Source organism: Periplaneta americana, chromosome 11, assembly GCF_040183065.1.
Source record: "Periplaneta americana isolate PAMFEO1 chromosome 11, P.americana_PAMFEO1_priV1, whole genome shotgun sequence".
NCBI lineage: Eukaryota > Metazoa > Arthropoda > Insecta > Blattodea > Blattidae > Periplaneta > Periplaneta americana.
In genome coordinates, this window is record NC_091127.1 from 67,419,969 (window position 1) to 67,433,452 (window position 13,484).

A 13,484-nucleotide genomic window follows, 5' to 3' on the forward strand; every position below is an offset into this window, starting at 1 on the left:
CGGATTCTCACTATGTACAAAATGTGGGCTTGCTCATACGAACCATGCTTGAAGCGGCATTCAAATGAATAGAAGCATCCAGGCAGTGTGCTCTGCACAAGGTGGTGTGAAGGTAATGTTCATTGTGGTGTATGACATCTATGGGGTAATATTTCACCATGCTTTACCACAAAGGAAGACAGTAGATTCTGTTTACTACTGCAATTTCCTGCAACAACACCTTCATCGAGCTTTAAGGAGAAAGCTACGGCACCTTCTGGAAATGACCCCTATCATTCTTCATGACAATGCGAGGAGTCACAATGCTAACACTATGATGGATATTCTGGACTGCTGGTGATGGAAAGTACTCGAACATCCGCCATACTCACCTGATCGGGTGCCGTGCGATTATGACCTCTTCTCCAAAATGAAAGAGCCACTTATACGGAAGCATTAAACACAAGAGACGTCATTATTCATGTCATAGGTTGGTCAATTCGGGACATCAACTGAGATGGACGTGTTGATGCTATACAACACTTTCCACAAGCATCGCAGAAGGTAGGAAGGTGATTACATGTAAGTGGTGTTTCCTCTGATAATAAATCCATTTCAAAATTATAGCAATGCTGCCATTACTTTTTATCCAATCCTCGTATTTAGTCTTTGTAACCAAAGATGTATAATTTTGAACAATATAGTACAAAATTACAATTTGGAGGTTTTTATGTTAATGTGGTGAAGAGAATAAATGCGAATGAAAATTATCATTGAAGGGAAATTGATTTGTTCTTTGGGTTCTGGCTATTGCATTGTATGCATTGGTCACAGTTGAAGATTGATTTTGTTTAAGTACTGTGCTAGTCAGTCATATTCTCCAACTAGAAGGGTGCTAATGCCTCCTTCCTTCGTTGGATGTGATTTCTTTCCAATTTTTTTTCTTCTAATTTTTTTGCTTTTATTCATATTGTTTCGGTAAATTTGTTGAAAATAATCTTTCTATGATAATTAATTTTTAATTCTTATAGCCTGTATTTTGTATTACAAACCATTTCAGATATGGGCTGACCCTGCAGACATAAATGTGTTACCAGAGTATAGCAAGGACCCTCGAGTAATTACCAACCTCCTGGATGGTGTGAACCGAACGCATGACGACATGCACCTTTGGCTAGCTCCTTTCACAAAGGGTGCTAACCATTACATATATTTAATTTTCAAACATAAAGTTCAAGTTGCCATGATTAGGATATGGGTAAGTAAATATAAATTAGTAAATACACAGTCGAATATTTGCATCACCATGTTTACAAGGTATAATAGATTATGTAGACTTGCTAAAAAATGCTGTCCTCTCAAGAATTTGATAAACAGAAACTAAATAAATTTGTAGTACAATAAAAACTCTGTGACGAAATTCCCAGTGGCGGCTGATTGGCTGAGGCAAGTGAGGCCGGGCCTCAGTCACTTGACTTCCTTAAACTCTAAATTCTAGTGTTTTTTAGTCGTATATAACATATTATATTAGTTATTTGAATGAAGCATATAGAGTTGTAGAAGTAGAAAACTTTGTGATGTATATAGACCTGTCTTGCAGTAAAATTTGTTCATGAGGCCCGAAATATTTTAGCTGGGTCTGGCTTCTAGATTTCGTATATTTTCACGGGTTTTAAAAGATTGCACTTGGAAAGCTGAAACTGAGGCATATTTCTTGTGGCCTCGTGGCCTAGCAGATATTCCCCCTCCCATCAGCCTTCACTTCTTCCATTCAGAACCTGGTCTTTTGTCAATGCCGGGGTGACAATAACAGTGGTGAATCGTCATGTGGTCCAGTGTGGTAATGTGTTCCGGAAAATAAAAATCGAAAGAGCTGCGAGAAATAATTATGATAATTGTAATAAATTCATTGTTAGAATATCCTTTTCGAGGGGAAATAATATTGAAATAAGGGAAGTTCTAAATTAAAACAGACCTATGCCGTCACTGACAATTTTTCAGAAAGATTATCTTAAAACGCAAACTTTCAATGCAGCCTGGTGTGAACAACATAAATGGGTCTTTTTGGTATTGTGGCACGAAATAAACTATTCTATTGACCGTGCTTGATGAGAGAGAGAGAGAGAGAGAGAGGGAGAGGGAGGGGGAGGGAGAGAGAAAGAGTTTTTTCTCTCCCACTGACGGCTTCAGCAATCTGAAAAATATTTCCAGGGGAATTTCAACACACGCTTCTTCAGCTGCGCATAATAAAAATATATCTATAAAAATTAAACAGTTATTGAAACAAGCTCACGGCATAGCAACTTATTTATTGAATGACATGTTATTATATTATTCAATAATAATAATAATAATAATAATAATAATAATAATAATAATAATAATAATAATAATAACAATAATAGTAATAATGTCAATCATAATAAAATATCATCAATAATAAACTTTTGTATGGGAGATAGTCTACTTAAACTAATTACATCAGGCCTCACTGAAGATTTCAGTCACTGGCCGCTACTGGAAATTCCACAAAACCAGAATTTTTTCCTGTAGCGGACAGGTTTCTTTTATTTACTGGTTTTGTACAAGAAACAGTTCAGGCATGTATATCGCATATTAATTGATAATACACCCATTTCTATGCAAAACTAAATTATAAATGAGAAACTGCACATTATATTAGCATTTTCTGTACAAATATATACATAGTGTATCTGGGAAGTCCTTTAAATCCCTTAATTTAATTTAGTAATGAACTTGCAGTGCTAGTTGTCCAAGGAATCCATATGTGCTTCATCATGCCGGTCACACTCTATGTATCTCCAAATCCTTCATCACATTTTTTCAACATTGCAGATGTAACCGAGCTGAAGGCATCCCTACTGTTTGTCCTAGTTCATTGTTGGTTCAGTAGTGATGCATGACAATCTTACTCTTGAGAATACCCAGAATACCCCATAACAAGTTGTCCAGTGTTGTGAGGTCAGGGCTATGTGGAGGCCATGGGATGGTGCTGAAGATGTTAGGAAGCCACGTCCAATCCAGCATCCAGGGAATTTCTCATTTAACAGGTCACGAATGCAAAGAGCAAAATGTGCTGGAGATCCGTCTTGCTGTATCCACACCACCTCCATTAGTCCTGTGTCTTCAAGTTGTGTGATTAGCCAAGTTGTTAGCATTCGTGAATACGATGCAGCATTCACAAGTCCATAAAACAAAATACAGTCCAGACAGGCTGTGCTATGTCATGCTTGCCCAGATCATAACATGCAGTGGGTTGTATTCAATTTTTGAAGTGAAATCCCCCCCCCCCCCCACTCAAAACTCCTTTGCATGCTTTGGTATATGACAGACTCATCTCTGTAGGAATGTTTCCAGAAGAGACTGACATGCTTCAAGATGGCTGTCCATGTCTGCTTCTGACAGCTCGTTGATGAAGGTCACTTGATATGGCCTCACAGATAAATCCTTCGTCATGTGATTGGATATAATCGAATGTGGCATATCAAGCTCAGCTGACTGTTTGTAAATGAACTTTACTGATGAGCTCTCAATTGACGCTGCAACAGCAGCACACATCTTTTAAGCACTTCTTCTTTCTTCTACTTCTCGGTCGGGCTTTCATGGTCTTTCATACTTGTCGTTATGAAAACCTTTCATTCTCAGGAAGGCAATATCCGTTTGTCTGTACTGCCTTATTAAACCATTCCCGAAACCGCTCTATTTCTGTCCTGAAGTTAAAATTCCCCTTCTCCTCTGGGGGAATTTTAGATGCATCAAAACTACTTTAGTTTAATATTAAGCTCTTTATGAGAAGTGCAACTTAAAAACTGAATTAAAACTAATGAATCCCCTCGTTTTCAGTTATATGTAGATCAGTATAGACAGTAATGGCTCTGTCCTACAGTTAAAGATTTATTTACTTTAAAAATTGCTTATTAACTTTAAATAGTACACATGCCATCTTCATTTTAGTGAATTTTTAAACTTTAAAACCAATAATGAAATGATTTTACATTAACATGCTGAATTCATCAGGCATGCATAATGATAAAAACTCCATCTAGCCCTTCCTAAACTGTTTCTCACACCATCACCCTCCTGTCCGTTGAGAAAATGAAGGATTCAGAACCATAGTGGGCCAAATGCCATTTACTAAAACCGTAGAAAACAAGGGTTAAAATGAAGTTACGAGCATAATTCAATGGAAAAATATAGCAAGTAATATAAAGTATACACATTAAAACTAAATGATATGTCAATCTTCATTAAACTATGTTATTCACTTAACTTTAACCCTTGCTTTCTCCGTTTTTAATAATTGGCGCTTGGCCCACTCTGGCTCTGAACCCTTCATATAGTTTCAAATTGTCATTACCAGGAGTACCATTTATAACTTTCTCCTAACGTTCTTTAGCTTCGGATCGCCTCTGCTTTATAATTTATATGTATTAAAATTATTATTAGACGTGACCTTATTCTGTTGTTACAGAATTACAACAAATCAAGAATCCATTCTTATCGAGGTGCAAGAGATGTCGAGATTACTTTGGACGGGGTTACAATATTTCGTGGTGAAATTGCTCGTGCTTGTGGTGGAATCTTGGGTGGAACAGAAGCTTTTGGAGATGTATGTATTAGTTTTTCTTTATTACAAGCTCAGTTTTGAAAATTTGAAATAATGTTAATTTAAATTTGTTTCTCTTAGTTGTTTAAATTCGTTCTTTCATATAATTAAAGAAGTGTTCAGTAAGTAATTTTTCGGACTCTGGTAGATTAACAAAAATTCATTAACATCTATAGAAAGAGAAGCAGGCTACTGTACAGTATGGAGGTCGTATCTGTAAGTAAATTTGTCTCAATTTTCCAGGCTCGGAAATCTTTGTGTTGAAAAAGAAATTCCAGTAGGATGCGAAATTCGATAATAAAGGTTAACTGTTAATGATCGAATAGTTTCTCTCGTTAATGTTCTGTTTTATCATATACTGTGCCATTTTTAAGTTACCTATAAGCCTACGAGTAGATCGTATTGTAGCAACAACTGTTGGTGTGTCCATGAAATATGCTACATTTCGGTAATAAAATACAGTTATATCGTATTTCTAGAGAAAGTTGACATATGATTAAATCATGGTTTTTTTTCAAATACAGACGAAAAGGAAAAAGAAACCTATCTGTTGAATCTGTTACCAGGAGCTATTCTTTAGGGTTGTACGACAAGAAACGTGAGATAACAGACAAGTATGGTTTATTTATTCTAGAAAGTTCCAATTTTTGTGTAATATTATAAACATCCTTTCAATGGAATAGTATGATTTAAGATTGTCAGTTTGGTTATTACAGTGTAATGTAGTGTGGTACTTTTTATGTGCAGTGTGTCATAAATGCAGAAACATCCAAGTTTTTGAGCTATGAATTGACTCAATCTTCAGAGAAGACTGGCAAATGGAAACTTGAAGAACAGCTCTTGGTGACTGATGAAACAGATAGTTGCCTCCGAAACTTTGGATGTTCATAAATCTTTGCAAAAACCAAAAATCTCGCATGACATCGCATGAACAATGTTAAGAATCAATCATTCGCAAAAAAACAGTTTGCCAATTTCTGACAATCATTTGTGTAGTGTGATCATGCTTAGAGTCTGTTACAAGTTATAAGAAATTTCTTAGAATCACTATTCTCCGTAAGACTATGATATACCGAATTCTGTAAGCAAAAGTATTTTAGCTCTATTTTAGAAAAGAAAACGAAAATCAGAGGTCTGAATCAGATGTTTTCGCTCGAGCGCCAAGTAGTTCATAGCATAATCCGATAGGTAGCACACATGCATGATGGGTAAAATTGTCATGAGCGATAAATCCTCGAATGGTATAAGCCGAGCGTTAGACATTCGTTCTTGTTACAGTGATGAACTGTGTAGTAACATCATAGATGATTATCATTTCAAAACTTTGCAGTGTTTAACTAACCTCTCCATAGTACAACTACAAAACTTGCTTTAAAATGTAATATAAATGTTGTAGGTAAATTCCCCCCCCCCCCACAGCAGTGATTTTGTTTTTGCCACATCTGATAGATGTTATTGGATGTAAATGTAATTACTATAAACAGAGAACACAATCAGATAATGCAAGAACTGTATCAAGTTTTCTAGTAATAATAATAAGCTCTAATAATTAGTGTATCAATCTTTGCGTCTGTAACAGTTGTGCAGCATGATTATTCGTTTTATTATATTTTCTGTGACGTTATCTATGTACTATTATTGTTATTAATCTACTGATGTCAATAATATTTTGTAAAACGTTTCTACATTGTCGTAGTATATAGGCGGAACACTATGTACTCTTGGTTTCACAATTAAAGAACCTTCGTTGCAGGGTTGGGTTCAGGAAGCCATAAATCTGACTTACACGCTCCCCCAATTAGTGAAACTGTGGACAAAGATACTGCCAGAAGACCGCCGAGAATGCTGTGTTGTGAATTTTCCATTTTTGAAAGAATCCAACCAGTTGCAAAAGAAAATGCATTTAAAGAATCAAACCAAGCGCAAACATGGCAACAGCTGAAAGTTTTAGCAAGTTTACCTCCCCTAACTGGCCTGTCAATCACTGTCATCTGTGTAGAAGTGGTGTGAGGCCAGGGTTCTTTACTTGTGGAGCCGAGAGTATGGACCTATCATATTATATATTGTGGTAAATCAAATATTGAATAATTATTAATTAGCAATAATAACTGTATATTGAAGTTTTTCATACTATTTTATTTATAACTTCATGTTACTGTTTTGGTACGTTCCATTGACTGTTCCATTGAACGTTTGTCATAAACGCAGAAAATAAAGCCTTATTTTTACCGTGTGAGCAAAACATATGAAGAGCTTGCGGGAAAAACGATGACTGTCACATTTCTATTAAGGATTACATAATGATCTAATTGAGTCTATAACTGCAAGATGTAGTGCTGTTTCTATAGAAAATAAAGAAAAGGATTACTGTATTCGTGGTGATAATTCTCCTTTTTACCATTTTTCATAAGAACAACATTAAATTTCGCAGTGATCCATTGAATTAGATAATGACATCAACCTTAAGAAAACTGTGACATTCATCGTTTTTCCCGCAAACTCTTCATATGTGTATCTTATCTGTCGCCTTCCATACAAAATAAGACATGTCGGTGAGATGATCTTGTACTGTGCTTCTATATATTACGAGTGTATCATGACCGATCTTATATCACTCGAGAGTGCGACACTCGACCGAGTTCAAGCGAGCGATTTAACTCCAATGCAGCACTCTGATGAAAATAGGAACATCAGATGTTAATAGACGAGAGTTAGATGAAATTAAAAATTGCTCTCCCGATCCCTCATCATCTAATTCTTACAAGTACGGTGACAGTTCTCTCATAAGTTCCTAAGAACTTCGTCACATAAATTCTGACTTCTTAAGGTTGTGCTGGTTACGAGTAGAAAACACTTTCAGCAACTGCGGTGAAAAGTGTGGAAAATGTTGAAGCGTATGGGTAGTAACAAAAATCGAACTTTGCCTACTTTTATTTGGAGAGTTAAACCACATGTTTCACGGGTAGAATGAGTTGGTTGCCAATATATATATGGCTTCCTTGCAAGTTGCTGCATAACTTAAAGATTGCATGCTGTGTAAGTCTATGTATCTTTAGAGTAGGCCTACTATTTTAGAGTAGCTTTCTGGTAATGACTTTTATGAACATTCAGTTCTTATGTATACACCTCTTATATTTAACATTGGAGTCTGGATTTATGCACAAGATGTATGCAGTGTGAAGCAATATGCATTAGAAAGGACCTGTCCTGCTCTACCATTTCAGAATCCATTTACTCGAAACACTGACAGTGGAGTAAATGGACTCTGAAATGGCCGTATGTGCATATCAAAGTATATTATCTTTTTAACTGAATGTGCGCATGCAAGAAGGTGACATCTCCAAAAGGGCAAGTTTTCAGGAGAAGGTTAAAACTGATTTGTAGTCGCATGTCTTATTGCACAACTTCTTTATTACAACATATCAATAGACAATGTAATGTCTGTCTTTCTGAGGTATTATAAGCAATGAATTTTATTTGCATTAAGTACAAATACAAATTAGTTTTAGCCTTCTGCTGAAAACTTGTCCTTTTGGAGAAGTCACCTTCTTGCATGCGCACATTCATCTATTTTAACACAATGAAGAGTTCAAAGTATTTTAATTTGTAAAGTTTTATCATATTTCAAATAATTAAGTTTTATAAAGTGAATTGGTAACAAATGACGCATTTCAGTATTCACATTTTCATACATACAGAGTTGCCAACAATTTTTACTAAAAATGAGATCAGGAAAATCACAAAATTTCTAAGACATTCAACATAAATGATTGACATAGTTTTACATTATAACTATAACCACACAATTTGCAATATGAAATAGGCATATAATAAAAATTTAAATATATTATAATACATACGTGGGATTAAATGTACATTCATATTCATCACCTGTGTCCACACTTGTGGAGTAACGGTCAACACATCTGGCCGCGAAACCAAGTGGCTCGGGTTCGAATCCCGGTTGGGACAAGTTACCTGGATGAGGTTTTTTTCCGGGGTTTTCCCTCAACCCAGTACGAGCAAATGCTGGATAACTTTCGGTGTTGGATCTCAGACTCATTTCACCGGCATTATCACCTTCATTTCATTCAGACGCTAAATAACCTGAGATACTGATACAGCGTCATAAAATAACCCAATAAAATGAAAATAAAAATAAATTCATCGCATGTAATCTAAAGTATTTTACATTTTTAGTAAATTTAACCTCATAATAACTCAGTCATTACTCTTATCTTTTAATATATTAATAAATGTTCATCTTATTGAGAGCCTGATAAATCATGTCTGTTACAATTGTAACTCATAAGTAAATCATTTTAAAATGCCAAACATCTTAAAAAACTACATAATATTAATTCGCGTCAAATAATTATTATTATTTTACATACTGCAATGAATGTCAGAGAAGTCCAAAATAATATGGAGGAGTAGGAAAACCTGCAAATATCCAGGCTCTAGTTTTCACCTCACTTTTAAAACAGAAGGAAGTTTTTCATTATTCCTTTAATAGACTAAACCTCGTACTTTTTCTCTGCAGACTATTCTTTTTACAACAGATGACACGATACTGGAACTGATCTCACAGTACGATGAATCATTTTACAGTTTGCTTAGTGAGGTTCATCAGGATATTGATAACTATCATGTGGAGAGGCCCATAACTGCAGACAATGGCGTGAGTATTCTTAACATTATATCTTTTTATTTCCCTATTGTTTATAAAGGCAGTGAATCTGCAGTTGTTCCTCTTATTTTCATAACTGGTGACGAGAATGATTGTGAATTATGAAGAAATGGTGAAATGCTGACAGGAAAAACGAGAGAATACCGTAAGAAAACTTCTTTGCCAAGTACAAATTGCACTTGAAATCACGGGATTTGAACTCAAGCCTCTAGCTGGAATACTTGGGCCCTAACAATCTGGCTAACTGTGAGACCTCTATGAAGCTGACCAAATTATTTTTTGACGTAAATACGTATATATAGTAGGATGACTAGAGAAATCTGGGTGATGAACTGGGTAACAGAATCAGGGAATTAAAAGTATGAGACTATTTAAATTTGTATGACTAAAAAAACTAAAAGGCTAATAGCATTGAATCTTTATATAAAATAATCATAAAATAGAGTTTTAAGATAGTATACTATATTTATTTTCATTTACATTATTTTTAACAATTATTAGCATTGTTTATTACTTAATATAGTAAATATGTATGTAGAATCTTGTTAAGAATGCATAGCTCCTATTATATTAAAGGTGGACCCAGGCATGCTATTTATAAAACGTGTAAAAATGTTAAAACTGTCTAAATATGATTTCAGATTTGAAGTAGGACCAATGATTTGGAGATTATTACTTAAAATTAAAATAATAAAAGCACGCGACATTTGTTTAGCAACTAATTACAATGCTATCTGTCATGTATACATATTTTAGACTTATTTTAAGTATAGCTACCTAGAGTCGACTGTATTTTGGAAGGCAGTCGTCTGCTAGAGTTAGCGCCGAGAGAGATAGAGAAAATGAGTGAGAGAGTGTACAACATTGCCATATCATACTACATGCGCACATGCAGTATAAATAAGACTGAAGAGAATTTAAATTCTCAAAAGATAATAATGAATTTTGACGTTGATTACTGTAAGCATGACACCAAACAAATCCTGTTTCCTTCACTTACAATTTTTTTAATGGTTCGCAAACTCATATGAATGCTTCTGCAGTCATTTCTTGCACATTGGCAATGCTGCAGCCAGCACCATGATGGCTGGCAGTGTTCTGCTGGTCGACGTTTTTAAAATAATTACACACTTTAAACACTATTTCCCGATCTGCCTGTGCAATACTCGTCTTTTCACAGTCTCTCATTCTATTTATTTACCTTACACACACATAGTATATGTTAGTTTTACTTATTCAATGTATTGAAACACTGACACTTGAACATACGAACTCGGTAAGCGTTTGTTACTGCCTGATTCCTATTAGTTCTACAATACAAGTTTGTGACATCACATGCCAGAAATGCTGTGGTGCATATAGCAGCCGACCGCCTTCCGAACTGCCATTGACTCTAATTGAAATAATTAGTCACATTTTCAATTGTAAATGGTTTGTTACAACTGAATAGCTGAGCGGAAAAACATTGCAAATATTTCATTTCCTCTTGCAATATTTTAATTTAATCACGTTGCACATACTATGTTTTATATTTGAGTGAACTCCATTGGTTTAAAACGGAAGTAAAGCCTTCAATTTATACTCTAGAACCTAGGAGGTTGTTGCAATGCTGAGCATCAAGTATTTCTTCTCCTGTTCCTGTTGTAAAATTTCAGTTTGGCGTTCGTAACATTTTTCCATTCAGCTATTCAGTTGAAAATAAATGTTGGGAATAAAAGGTAACATAAACGGTAATTATAAACTCCTTATAACATATTTCATTGCTTAAAAAGTAATTTTAATAAAAGACGTAGGCCTATTTATGTCACACTATTCAGAATCAAGGTCAGTGTTTCATTCCAGTAGTTATTGGTTTATTAAATTTTATCAGGGTCCATGTGTCTCAATGTAATCTCACTACTTCCTTTCCTTTTATAATCATAGAGAATAGAAATAGAAAATGTCATCACTATGCTCGTTTGTAAGAGTGAACATTTTTACACCTGCCAGGAGCATCATTTACAATGACGACCCTTTCATGAATATCACAGTATCGCAGACGAACTTAACATTTTGAAGAACGATAAAAAAGTATAAGTGTGATACATCATTGTATTATTTTTGTTCTGCAGGATGAACGACCATTCACATGTGCTAGGACATTGCCAGATAGCTCATCAGCACTTGATAGCTGTTCCGGTATCCTGCTTGGTGGACAGAAACTGGAGATCACTCTCATGGCAAACTGGGGACATCCTGCACTCATAGGTAGTAGAAACGGAAATATAGGCAATCTCCGAAACATTTTTATTTATTTATTATCATTTTGTGTTCACCTGAAGATGAAGCTAGAGCCAATCTCCGAAACATTTTTATTTATTTTTTTTTTTCATTACCAATAATGGTACCTCTGATTGAGGTTCTGGCTTATATGTATATCTATTATCAGGCAGTACATCTCCCTTGATGATATGTGTCAGAGGAAGAATAATTGTTTGTATGCATCTGAAGTCTGGTTAGTGGAACATGTAGCTAATTGGCGATGTATGCATTGGAGGGGGAAAGGAACTGGCCACCCTATCCCAATATCTCCTGGCCTAGTTGCCTCATGAGAGATACCTTATTGGTGTTACTTATGAGGTTCAAACCTGTCTTTGGACAGTTGATTAAACAACAACAACCAATAATGAAAAAGCTCAATCGAAGACATTATTAAAAAAACAACCTTTGTCAAAATTACTATTTTTCAGGAGAACAATAAAAAATAAAAGAATAACACATGTCAGCTATTTCCGTTCAACTGGTGTTTTATCCTTGTGTCTATTGCACTTGACCTGGGCTGTTTTTGGAGTCTATAAACATTTAAAAATGTGTCCTTAACTCAATTTCATTAAAAATGACTAGGGCTGTTTTTGTAATAATGTCTTCAATGTATATTTCCTGTAACAATTTACTATTGCTTTCTATCTCATTTAAATCAACTGATGTTGCTGTTCATTTTTTAAAGTATCATTCAAAAGACATTCATAAACGAAATAATTTACTGTACACCTAAATAAAAGAATAACTGTTGTCTTTCACATCACACACAAAAATATAGAATGCAACAAAAGAAACCAGAAGGACTAAAATGTATACAGACTAGAAGTAATATATACCGTAATTATTCACGTAATAGATGCCATCGCATAATGTATGCACCCCAATTTTCAGAGTAATATGTAGGGGAAAAAAAAGTCTCTGCATAATGCACACATTACATTTTCAATTGCTACCTGCGGTAATATACAAGTACCGTATGTGATTGTGGAGTAGAGGATATTGGAAGTGATGCTGCAGTAAAGGATGACAGTGATACTGAAACCAGTATTGAATAAGGTAAAAGTAGTGGTAGTGTTACTTTCACAAAGAATACCTAGCTTTTGCTTTATTTGTATTCTGTTTTAGATTATACTATGCTATATTTTTTATTCATTTTGTATGTTATGCACTTTACATTATTACTGCTTGTAAGCGTTTGGTAGGCCTATATTGTTGCTCTCGAAGTCATACAATCGATCATTTTCAATATTACTTCAATGTCCTATGTCGAAACCAGCTGTGATTATCACGTGGGATGTCAGGTAGTTATGATTTTTTTCCCTAAAATTTTTTTTCTCGCATATAATGTATTACACACTCTGAATTTTCAGTCCAAAAGTTATGGAAAAAAGTGCATCTATTACACGAGTAAATACGGTAATATTTATTTCTAAAGGGTACGGTTTCAAAGACTTTTTCTTGGTTTGGGTTGAAGAAATGAATGCTGATGCACAGTGTGCAGCAGAAATAGATCACAGTAATGAGGAGTCAGTCGCATTTACATCCACAGCAGTGACATCACTACCACTCTGAAAAAGATTGTCTTTTAAAATCTCGATAATCAACTACCGGTACACTTACATATGTGTCCCCCAGTACTAAGAAGAAAGAAGCATCAGTGTCATCTTCTCTTGCATCAGGAAAACATATTCTGACACTGTAATGTTTCTGATTTCATTTCTAATGCTTTACTTTAGTTTTTCCGATGTGTGAGGATTTGTTTTGTAAACTTTGTGATTTCGTTGACTTATATTCAAGACTTGCGCCAATTTCGTCTAGTTTTTCTCTGTTAAAACTGTACATTTTTGCTCGTGTTTTTTCTTTTGCATTGAACTAGTAGATTAAAAT

The 13,484-nt window shown here is 34.9% G+C and overlaps 1 protein-coding gene across 1 annotated transcript in view; it reads left to right on the forward strand.

The window, feature by feature from the left end:
- The window catches only part of LOC138709080 (katanin-interacting protein-like), a 66,669-nt gene that overhangs the window by 24,487 nt on the left and 28,698 nt on the right, over positions 1-13,484 (forward strand). Inside the window, exons 5-8 of the mRNA XM_069839585.1 lie at positions 1,040-1,237; positions 4,472-4,609; positions 9,150-9,287; positions 11,408-11,543. Of these exons, the coding sequence (XP_069695686.1) occupies positions 1,040-1,237; positions 4,472-4,609; positions 9,150-9,287; positions 11,408-11,543 (610 nt within the window). The remainder of the gene's footprint in view (positions 1-1,039; positions 1,238-4,471; positions 4,610-9,149; positions 9,288-11,407; positions 11,544-13,484) is intronic.